The sequence below is a fragment of the Heptranchias perlo genome, chromosome 5, assembly GCF_035084215.1.
Source record: "Heptranchias perlo isolate sHepPer1 chromosome 5, sHepPer1.hap1, whole genome shotgun sequence".
NCBI classification, from domain to species: domain Eukaryota; kingdom Metazoa; phylum Chordata; class Chondrichthyes; order Hexanchiformes; family Hexanchidae; genus Heptranchias; species Heptranchias perlo.
The window spans coordinates 54,462,486-54,474,950 of record NC_090329.1 but is presented as its reverse complement, the minus strand read 5'-3'; the positions used below and the strand labels follow the sequence as shown (position 1 = coordinate 54,474,950).

General features: G+C 39.7%; 1 protein-coding gene across 5 annotated transcripts in view; it reads left to right on the top strand.

The window, feature by feature from the left end:
* Positions 1 to 12,465, top strand: part of agbl5 (AGBL carboxypeptidase 5) — a 147,291-nt gene that overhangs the window by 7,994 nt on the left and 126,832 nt on the right. For all 5 annotated transcript variants that reach the window (XM_067984373.1, XM_067984374.1, XM_067984372.1 and 2 more), the window contains one exon: positions 8,044 to 8,343. In XM_067984373.1, the coding sequence (XP_067840474.1) occupies positions 8,123 to 8,343 (221 nt within the window). In that variant the 5' untranslated portion in view covers positions 8,044 to 8,122. The remainder of the gene's footprint in view (positions 1 to 8,043; positions 8,344 to 12,465) is intronic.

Genomic DNA, 12,465 nt, shown 5'->3' with positions numbered 1-12,465 from the left:
CTGTTTTTTAAAAAAAAAGGATCCTTGGCTTTATAAACAGAGGCATAGAGTACAAAAGCAAGAAAGTTATGCTAAACCTTTATAAATCACTTGTTAGGCCTCAGCTGGGGTATTGTATCCAATTCTGAGCACCACACTTAGGAAGTATGTCAAGGCCTTAGAGAGGATGCAGAGGAGATTTATCAGAATGGTACCAGGGATGAGAGACTTCAGTTATGTTGGGAGAGTAGAGAAGCTGGGATTGTTCTCCTTAGAGTGGAGAAGGTTAAGGGGAGTTTTGATAGAGGTGTTCAAAATTATGTGGGGTTTTGATAGAGTAGATGGGGCGAAACTATTTCCACTAGCAGAAGGGTTGGTAACCAGAGGACACAGATTGAAGATAATTGGCAAAAAACCCAGGCGGGAAATGCAAATTTTTTTTAAGCAATGAGTTGTTATGATTTGGAATACACTCCCTGAAAAGGTGGTGGAAGCAGACTCAATAATAACTTCAAAAGGAAATTAGATATATACTTGAAAAGGAGAAATGTGCAGGGCTATGGGCAAAGAACAGGGGAGTGGGACTAATTGGATAGCTCTTTCAAAGAGCTAGCACAGACACAATGGGCCAAATGGCCTCCTTCTGTGCTGTAACATTCTATGGTGAACAGTAGGCTGAGGAAAAAAAAGCGTCTCTATTGTCCCCCCAAGTGTGCTCTGCTCTCTCACAATCTCTCCAACCACAATTTTTCACTCTCTCCAATCTTTTGCCACCCATTCCAATATCAGTCTCTGTCCCCTCCCCATCTCTTCATTGATGTCTTAAGTCCTTCTCCTCCATGTCTCCCTCTTACTCTCTCTGCTTCCCTGACTTCTCATTCACCTTACCCCCTATGTTTCTATTCTCTTTAGATGAGCATGCTGTAAAGCCCAAAAAAACTCCACAATACCAGGAAGGGAAAGCCCACACTGGACAAAAATAAATTTAAAATGGTCAATAAGACGGAAGATAAATCAGGAGCCAGCTTTAGAGTGGTTGTGGTGCAACCACAACAGTAGCAAGCAGCCGCTCGGGTTAGGAAGCAAGCCTTGGGATGTAGAGCTTTCAGGAAGGAAGCAACAAAGCGGGAAGGAGAGCAAAATTTAATTCTCATCAATTAAATAGATGAACAGGCAGAGCAAAAAAATTGTGAGTAGAATACCCAAAATTTGGGTGAGAAAACAAAATGGTGGGCAGACCTGGGCAACTACCATGACAGCATCATACAGTAACAAGACTCGTGTAACTACAAGATAAAAGGCAAATAGGATTTTTCTGTTATAAGAAGTTGACATATCCCTTTGCTGTAATAAATTGTTCACCTGTTGAGAAAGGATGAATCTTTACAGGAAGTGCACGCCATATTCAAGACTTGATATATTACTGGTCGATCTCTTGTGGCATTGCATACAGTTAAGTACAAGAATATAGTTTTGTTACTTTCCTGTTATGTTCCAGTTGCTGTTTCTCTTGTTTCTGTCTGTCTTTGCTCCTTTTTGCTTCTCTGCATCTTTCCTTTTGGGTGGGAGGTGGTGGGTAGCACCACCTCAATTCCGTATCCTCCCTTTCCCCTTGCTTTCCTGTCCTTCAACGCACCCCGAACCCTCCATCCACTTCCTCCTCACAAAGGCAGGTGACAAAAGGCCCGTGACCCCCTCACAATCTGTTTCTTTCAAAGAGGCTTTGTTCACTTTCAAAATGCTATTTATTTGACAAAATGATCCGATCTGAAACGTTAGTCTGTTTCCTCTCTCCGCAGATGCTGCCTGACCTGCTAAATATTTCCAGCATTTTCTGTTTTTATTTCAGATTTCCAGCATCCGCAGTAATTTGCTTTTGTCTTGTTGAAAACCTCTTGGATAAATGAATGAAACCAGTCATGTCTATTGCTTGATCATTGGTTATCTCCTATACTATGGAACTATCACCATGCTCAAAAGCAAAACTCAAGCCACACAAGTTTAAACATTTTTAAAATAGATATAATTTTCTCTGGTAAAGAATAAAGACTGAAAATTCGTTTGGATATGTTACAGTAATAATGTCATCAGTTTTCAGGAAGAATAGGCTTGGGTAAAAGTCTGTGATAGATCAAGGTTGTGCCAGGCAGGAGGATAAGACCACAAGAAATAAGAGTAGGCCATACAGCCCCTCGAGCCTGCTTCGCCATTCAATCATGGCTGATCTTCGACCTCAACTCCACTTTCCTGCCTGATCCCCGAAAGGATTCTCAGCTGCAAACAGCTGCCTCACAATCACTTCCTTTTTTCCTTTCTCTCTGCTGCAACATGAATCCTGACCATAAACTCAATTGGAACTTAACCAGGAAACCCATAGAAGATTTTTTTCCCCTTTCAAGATGATAGAACAGGGTCATGGTCATGGCGTGATATGGACATCATTTAGAATAAGGAAAGTAATGATAAAGCACTTCTGTTGCATTTGAAATACTTTTAACATTTTCTTTTTCCTTTGGTGTGAAATCTTCTCATAAATAGATGTTTAAATACCATGCATGTTCATGAGTGGTTTATCACTTGTCTTTTCCAAAAATTGTTTGGCATGACCGTGAGATGCATTGTCTCAAAAATACAATAGGGACAAGGTTGAAATATACTGCTCTGTACTGCTGCTGTCTGTTCCCAATTACCAACACCAGTGCCTCCTTAAAACGACCTCAAACATGATGTGATAGTGCAGGAATATGAAATCATACAGCATCATTAGGCTGGATTTGATCTTAATTTTTAAATACTTAACTGAAAATATTTTTACTGTGACAGTTAAAGGATTTTCTCCCTTTTCTTTACTGCTTTCCTGAAAGGTGGGTTACTCATTCCTTGGGCTGCAGTTTAATGAGTGTCAACAGTTCAAGCTGCCCATTTTCATGTGTAAGCCAAGGCAGTAAGTAGTGGCAGGTTATTTGACACAGCCAAGCCCTGTCTTGTCCCTTTATTAGTTGATCGTCCATGACATTGCGCATGGGGAGTTGAGACCAAGTGTAGTTTTCATGTGTGGTCTTGGGGGAGATGTAATTGGACTGGGGTGCACAGATGTAATTCAGTCCCATTTTGAAGTTACACATTTTGTACTCATTTTTGTATTTCCATTATAAATTCCTATGACCTCATTATGATGGAAGCCGCCTGTGTAAACTTGTCATAATGTAATTGCACCATCGTGCCATTGGTGCAGCAGTACTACAGGAAATGGAAGGTGTGATTACAACCTGGCTGGTTTTATAGGGACAGTTTGCATTATAAATATGAACATAGGAATTTATATTGGAAAAAGTTGACAGGAAATATATGCAGATGTTAGATTTTCAAATATTTTAGATATATGTATATTCAATATAATATTTTTATACATTTGGTCGTATACAAAAGCTTTAGCCAGATGGTGCATGTATAATTGAATATCTTCTTGGTTTCATAGATGAATGAATTCATATCAATCTTATTTGTGTGGTTACTTGGGATGAAAACGTTATGTCATATGCAATAGTACAAACATAGCTGCAGGTTTTATATTCCACCGGTATAGCAGATCGCCTGTTGAATTATTGATCGTGAGACAGCGAATATGTTGGTTTGTAACAATAGGGGTGTTATCAACAAAGTGTGATGGAGAAAGTTGAACAGGAAAACACAGTATGTGCACATTATATGCAAGTCTTTTAATATATTATACGAGTGGATCTCTCATACTTATGTGTAATTCAAAGGGAAAAGTATGTTTAGCTTGATTTTAGCTGAAGGCAAGATTATACTTTCTCTGAAACATGGCTGGTTTTGCAGTAACTGTGACAGGTAGACATTCAGAACATAGTAAATGGTGCCAAACTTAAAGTTTACACTTTTTCTGTATTTAATGATTCTGAGGTGTTAGATTTTGGAGAAAGTGAAGTTACAGCTCCTCCCACATCTGGTGAATGGGTGGGTGAATTTGGGCATATAAGGTAAAACCAGGAAAGAAAGTGGGGGAACCTGTTACCAGTTCTTATTAAGTTCACTCTGTCTATATACAGAACTATGCATAGAAAATTATCTGGAATAAGTTGAAGTCTTTTGGTTGGTGTTTATATGGGCCTTCACAATTGCCATCTAAACATATAGATGTAATTTTTTTTGTCATGCAAAGTCTGCTTTCTTGCGTTTATTTCTGTATGCTCAGACTATTAAACCTCTGCAGAATGACAGATGTAGAATTCTCCACCCGCCCCCACCGTCCCCCCCCCAACATTTAGAAAAAGGACAAATATGTCAAATGTATAAAACACAGGATTAGTGTTTGGAAAAAATATTAAGCCATTGAAGACTGGGAAGTGACAGTTTGTTGATTAGATATAACGTTTAAGATATAGCTTTTTCCAAATTTTGTTATTTCTGGTACCAGCTACCTAAATCGGGGTGGGGAGTAAATATGCCACATTGATAAACTGTTTTGAATCTTCATTATTTGGATTCAAATTTCAACCGTTAGCATGGGTGTGGTTTCATTGCATACAACTAGAGCGGAAACTTTTTTTTATTCCTTCAAGCGAGAACTGGACCTTTTTCTGGCTGGGGTGTAGATTACCTCGTACAAGAGGTAGGTATACTGTAATGAAAATCAGGCCAATGTGATTTCCTGGACTAGTTTCGATAATCTGAGGGGGTTGGAGAGGAATTTTCCAGTTCTTTCCCCTCAATTGGCCTGGGTTTTTAATCTGGTTTTTCACCTCCCCCAGGAGATTGATTACATAGCTCAAGGCGAGTGGGGAGTTTATGTATTGTGATGCACGAGACATTTCAACTAATTGGGTAGGCTGGATGGACCAGTAGGACTTTTCCTGTCTCTCATTTTTGTATGTTCGTTTGTGTAAAGTTAATCCTGATAGATATTTTTCCTCTCTACATTTTACTGTAAACTGAGTGATTGCTAGGACAGGAAGGGGATATAAATCATACCAAAGAGCTGTTGGGAGTGGTTTGGAACACAAAGCTACACCTAAGACAAGAAATCTAAATCTGTGGTATTAGAATCTGGCAACTCTACAAAAATAAATGAAATCATTTGCTTGAAGTTAGGGAGCTCTGTGACAAGTACTCCAACAGGAAGTGCTCCTGGTAGATGGGCCCAGTTTGATATGGGGTACTTGCTAGTACTAATCCCCAATAGAATACCATTCTTGAAAATGACAGTTGCCACTGTGGTAGTCACTGTCTGTTGGATACAAGCGTAGGAAAGTATAAGAAGCTGCTATATTTAACAACAATGGAGCACAGTGGCTGAATCAGATGTCAGCATATAAGAGTGGGAAGAGTGACCCCAGGATAATTCCCCAAAACCCTTTTTACCTGGAAGGGGAAACCAGCCCATAGTTTGCAATTTGCTAAGGGGAAAATAGAACATGGGAAGAGTTCTCCCAATTGTTTAAGCATTCTTATCCCCTGGCAGGGATGACCTTATCCTACAGGAAATCCTAGACAAAAAGCAAAGGTTCGAAGCCATTGACCGCATTTTTGTGCTTCCTGATAGCATAGTCTGGAATTCTCGTGACCGTCTACAGACTCATATTAAATCTTAGTAATTCTAATGTTTATTATGAAATAACAAATTGCACTGGGGTGTGTAGATATGATAACTATACATATAGTATTACACGCACACGAAGTGTATAACAGATTTGCGATGCAAGACAAGAACGTTCAAAGGAATGTCAGTATAACCAGCAATGGACCAGCAGTTGAAATGTTTTGTCTCTGGTGTAACCAGATTTACAATCTACACTTGCCACATTGCAATTCGACACCTCAAACATTTTTCACAAGAGGAAGAGTTGCAAGGGAAGCCAGTGGGGTTGGTGGAGGGGGGTGGGGGGGGGGGGAATGTAGTTTTCTACTTTCTCCAGCCCTGCAACCTTCCAAGAACTTTGTGTTCCTCCAACTCTGGCATCTTGTGCGTCCCCCACTTCCTTCGCCCCAGCATTGGTGGTGATGCCTTCAAGTCCTAAGCTCTGGAATTCACTCCCTAAACCTCTCCTCCTCTCTCTCTTCCTTTAAGATTCTTCTTAAGAGTTACCTATTGAGCCAAGCTTTTAGTAACCTATCCCAATATCTCCTTTGGTTTGGAGTCAGTTTTTGTCCGATTACACTCCTGTGAAGCACCTTGGGACATTTTATTACTTTAAAGGCACTATATAAATGCAAGTTGTTGTTGTTGTTGACTGATTTCATTGAATGCGTTAGATCTGCAATAGAAGAGCAGGATGGCAAAGAGATGACAGGTTCTTTATTTTCACTATAAAGTATTTTTGTGAATAATTGAGACTGAACTTACGGTATCATGGCATTTTTTAAAATTCATACTTTTCACTTTTACAGGAGTGGGAGAAGGCATTGTCAGGATTTAACAACATTGGAGGGAGAGTTGGGTGCGGTACTGGTGGCATGGCAGCCTTAGGGAGCAGCTGCACTGGCATACCAGTGGGAGTATTTTATAAGTGCTTTCATTGGGTTTAAAATCAATAATTATTTTTAAAGTGCTGAAAGAGGGCTTTAACTTCTAAACTGGCTCCCTGTTAGATCCAAAAACCTGGATTTTTTGACAGTAGTTTCAGGGTCCAACCATGATAGAAGAGCGGCAATAGCAGAGGAAGGAGGGATGTCAGTGGCAAGGAGGAGGGACCTTAAAATGTCACTGCTGGGGTAGCCTGTATTGTTTAAAATAGATACTGCTGTGTATTTTAAATGCTACAGGTTCCCCATGGTTGCTGCTGGGGAAACCTTTTAAGAAACCTTTTCTGTCAGTGGCCTCATGCTGTGATCACTGTCTGACACACTTTTTGCTCCCTTCCCCCTCCACCACCACCGCAGTGACTGTTCAGGGCTGTTGCTCGGAAACAGCCTAAATTTCCTTTATATGGCTGTTATGAATGGGGAAAAGTCCCTCAGGACACAGGTGGGGGCTTGGCATCCATTTACAGGAGGAGGGGGTGGCAGGCAGCATTGGCTTGATGGTGTATTCTGAGTCGGAGGAGGAAATGAACAGCAGCTGCGAGAGGTCGCATGGAGTATCAGACCACTGGCATGATGTTAAGATGTCCAAGGCAGATGATCCTATCTTAAAGATGGAGCTGCAAAGTCTCAGCTAAGTAATGCAACAGCGTCACCTACCTTGGAGACCAGGCTTGGAGGATTTAATCAGAAGTAAGTAAAATTAATGGGTAAGTTTAATTGCGACAGCAACATGTGATGGAAATGGCAATGACAGGACATGTTATAGGAGGTAAGTATTGCACAGGAATTGCATACACACAATACTTATTTTTTAAAAAAAATATTAGTTATGGATGTGCAAATATATTATACTGCTTGCTATGGTAACTTTTATTTCTCTGACATTTACTTTATCTGTAAGCATGACCATAGTGACTGGTGTATAACATCAGTGATCTATGCTAGGTAGAGAGAGCAAGAATGTCATTCCCATATTTCAAGTCTGAGTATTAATAGTACCTCGAGTCTACAGCACAGAAACAGGCCATTCGGCCCAACTAGTCTACGCCGGCGTTTATGCTCCACACAAGTCTCCTACCTCCCTACTTCATCTTACCCTATCAGCATACCCTTCTATTCCTTTCTCCTTCATGTGCTTATTTAGCTTCCCCTTAAATGCAAATATGCTATTTGCCTCAACTACTCCTTGTGGTAGCGTGTTCCATATTCTTACCATTCTTTGAGTAAGAAAGTTTCTCCTGAATTCCCGATTGGATTTATTAGTGACTATCTTATATTTATGACCTTTAGTTCCTAAACACAAGTCTGTTACACTGAGCAAAAATTTCCAGTCATTCTTACCAATGTGTAAATGAATACAAGGTGAGATGAAAAACTCTGATCCCAAAGATCAATCAGAATTTTCATTCTGAAAATCTAGATGCTTCATTTTAGATATCTGCTTATTAAGTTCTTTTTTACTATAATTTTATTCAACTTTTGAAATATTTGGGAATAATTGTGTTTTCTTTCCCCATACAGATCTTCAAGATATAACTGTCCTCACAGTGGTGCATAAAAGAATGAAATACGCCTTGAAACGCTCTCTGTTGCCACAAAAATGGAAATTCGTTGTGGCGGCTTGCTTTTCAGTTCCAAGTTTGATTCTGGAAACATTGCTCAAGTTGAAAAAGTGGAGCGCCCTGAAGAGGAAGGGGATTCAGCTCCCAGTGGCAGTACAGGTCCTGGGAGTTTTGGGAATGGGCTATCCACTCCAGATTGTGAGTTTAATGTGTGGACCAAACCAGACTGTGCAGAGACTGAGTTCGAGAATGGTAATAGGTAATTCTGCAAGTTCTTTCTGTGCTTGGGATATTGGGCATTTTATTGTCAGATTAAAGCCTGTATTCTTAATTCCTGTATCTTATTTGTTGCATAAAGCTTTGAAAACATGTTTCAGGGTGGTCGGAGGTGTGGGAAAACATTGCAATATAACAAGATAAATCTGATAACAGTAGCCACTACAGATGCAATCACCTTGTGGTATATCTGAACAGTTTTTATGAAAGGGGAACTTCAATGGAGGGGTATTTAAATATATTTTAATTATTAGTCGGGAGTATTGTAAGTTTTGACTAACATTTGCCAATAGCAAATTCATGAAATGGATTAGATTTTAAATAGTGCAAATAGTTATTTGTAATTTCAAATCTTTGCAGAGAAAGGGGAAAACTCATTCTAGCACTGTTTACAAATGCAAATTCCTTTTTAAAAAGGCTTCACCAAACTTTATTCAAGCTTCTTAGTGTATACCTATCATTTAACACGTTTATTTAAAAAAATGATTACTTAGGAATCATTTGTGTCCCCTTCTATATGCTCCAATAAATGAGTTTTATCAGAATGAGAGTGTTTCAAAAATACAGAAAAGTGGGAACAAATGATTTGACGATGATATCATGACTTCATCCTGTCACTTTGTGACCTCCACTCCAGCACAGGATAAAAGATCTACCTCACCCATGGAAAATCAGTTTGTCTTCGGGAAGAGAAATGTCCCCATATCACTTCAACTCGTTGTTTATTTCACTTTAAAGTGACTTGAGCTGTATTTTTACGCTGCAGCTTGTTTCCAACAGAGTGGACCCAGGATTACTGGATTTTGATGAAATGCATTTGGTATATCAACATACTCAAATGTTGGATGGGCTCTGGCTGAGGCCAAATCAGTACATCGTTAGAGGGGCTTTGCAGCAGGAATTCTTGTCTCCTTTCCAGGACCTAGTGCTGATAAGCCACTGGTAAAAGACCCACGGGGTGACTTAAGACTTAGGTGAACAACATGACAGCGAATGCTTTGAGTTGTTTCCTAGTCCATCCATACAAATGAATAATCCATTTGGAGATACTTTGGGATGTTTTCCTGACCTGAGGTTATTCTTTGACTCCTTTGCATCACCGGACAATAATTAACTCGCTTAACTTTCCTTCTGCTCAAGGGCTGCGGACAAATTAATTCTGTAGGTTAGATGCTCTGTCCTTTTTCTGGAAGTAGATGCCTCTATTCATTTCCTGCTGAACCCCAGGGTCCTTCAGAAGATTCAAGCAGAACAGGCAAGAACAATTGATAGCCCCATACTGGCTTATGTCTTATCTTCAGACATTCTGAGCCCTACCACTCCAATCTTAAGAAATAGTAGCAGGAGTAGGCCATATGGCCCCTCGAGCCTGCTGCGCATTCAATAAGATCATGGTTGATCGCCTACTGAACTCCACTTTCCTGCCCTATCGCCATATCCCTTGATTCCCTTAATGTCCAAAAATCTATCGATCTCAATCTTCAATATACTCAACAACTAAGCATCCATAGCTCTCTGGGCTGGAGAATTCCAAAGATTCACACCCTCTGAGTGAAGAAATTTTTCCTCATCTCGGTCCTAAATGGCCGATGTCTTATCTTCAGACTATGACTCCTAGTTCTAGAATTTCCAGCCAGGGGAAACAGGCTCTCAGCATCTATCCTGTCAAGCTTTCCAAGAATTTTATACATTTCAATGAGATCACCTCTCATCCTTCTAAACTCCAGAAAATATAGGCCCATTCTACTTAATCTCTCCTCATAGGACAACCCTCTCATCCCAGGAATCAGTCTAGTGAACTTTCGTTTTCCCCCCTCTAAGGCAAGTATATCTTGCCTTAGGTGAGGAGACCAAAACTGTGCACAGTACACCAGTTGTGGCCTCACCAGAGCCCTATATAATTGCAGCAAGACCTCTTTACTCTTAGACTCCAACTCCCTTGCAATAAAGGCTAACATACCATTTGCCTTCCTAATCGCTTGCTGCACCTGCATGTTAACTTTCTGTGATTCGTGTACAAGGACACTCAAATCTCTCTGACTATCAACCTTTCTTAGACTCTCACCTTTTAAAAAAAATATTCTGCTTTTCTATTCTTCCTACCAAAGCAGATAATTTCACATTTCCCAAATTATACTCCATCTGCCACCTTCCCGCCCACTCACTTAACCATTGTATATTCCTTTGCAGCCTCTTTGCGTCGTCCTCACAACTTACTTTCCCACCTAGCTTTGTATCGTCAGCAGACTTGGATACATTACACTTGGTCCCCTCATCTAAGTCATTGATATAGATTGTAAATAGCTGAGGTCCAAGCACTGATCCTTGCGGCACCCCACTAGTTACAACCTGCCAACCCGAAAATGATCCATTTATTTCCATTTGCTGTTTTCTGTCCATTAACCAATCCTCAATCTATGCTAATATATTACCCCCAACCCCATGAGCCCTAATCTTGTGTAACAACTTTTGTGTGGCACCTTATCGAATGCCTTTTGAAAATCCAAATATACTACATCCACTGGTTCCCCCTTATCTACCCTGCTAGTTACACCCTCACAAAACTCTAATAGATTTGTCAAACATGATTTCCCTTTCATAAAACCTTGTTTACTCTGCCTAATCATATTGTGATTTTCGAAGTGCCCTCTTACTATGTTCTTAATAATAGATTCTAGCAATTTCCCTCTACTACTGATGTCAGGCTAACCCTGTTTTCTCTATCCCTCCTTTTTTGAATAGCGGAGTCACATATTCTACCTTCCAATCCTTTGGGACTGTTCTAGAATCTGGGGAATTCTGGAAGATGAAAACCAATGTATCCACTATTTCTATAACCACATCTTTCAAATCTCTAGGATGTGGGCCATCAGGTCCAGAAGATTTGTTGGCTTTTAGTCCCATTAATTTCTCGACTAATCTTTAAGTTCCTCACTCTCATTAGGCACTTGGTTCCCCACTATTTCCGGTATTTTTTTGAATCTTTTACTGTGAAGACAGATACAGAACATTTGTTTTCCTTATTTCCTATTATAATTTCTCCTGTCTCAGCCTCTAAGAGACCCATGCATACTTTAGCTACTTCCTGCCTTTTTACATACTTGTAGAAGCTCTTACAATCTGTTTTTATATTTCTTGCTACTTTACTTTCATATTCAATTTTCTCCCTCTGCATCAATTTCTTGGTCATCCAATCTTGTTGCTCTGCAAGGGAAAATTCATTCACCCTTGAGCTCAGGTTCTTTATGTGGCAAAATATTGTCTCATTACTATGTTTTCAGTTCATAAAGTTTATAAAATTCAGGCACTTCTTTTTGAATCAGGCCTGGGGATCATGCAGTCTTCAGGTCTAAAATGATTTCTCAGTTTCAAATGGTACAAGAGATAATTCTGTCTTTATACTGTCATCCCTACAAGTTGGAATTGGATTGTTTTTTTCCAATGTAGCATTGCACATGGAAAATTAACTTTCTATATGGATGTTAAGTTGTTTTGAAAATCTTGAAAGCTTTTTTGAGGAAAAAGTTCCCAAGATACTCAATAAATCTACCTCTGAACAAAATAGGTGGTAGCATACATTCTTTGCAGTTATTGCCTCTTAGGCAGGGAACCCTCAAGATCACTCGAAAGCTATTATACATGGGCCATTCTAAAACCTTGGGACGTTTTACTACATTAAAGGTGCTATATAAATGCAAGTTGTTGCGTTTTTTAAAAAAGATTATTGCACTTTCTTCTTAGGGATAACTCCTTTCTTGTAAATGCGTTCATCCATTAGTTACCTCTGTTTGACCACCAAGCAGGGACCTGTAGTTCATTATTGCTGCGGAGAGGGAAAGGTGGGCAGGTCATGTTGCATCTTCCTTTCTCTTCTGGCTTCCTGTCATTCCTTTTTTTTAATCCCTGTCATTGAGTTTTAATACTGGATATTTTCTCGGGTTCCACCTCATCTGCCACTCGTAAGCATATCTTGAGTCCCCCACAATCAAGAGTTCACCTTTTTATGCCCAATATTTAGATAAACGCTAACAAGACTCAGGGATTATAACAAATAACTTACTTTTTAAAGTGGTTACTGGAATGTATCATGTGCTGCTAAGTAGTT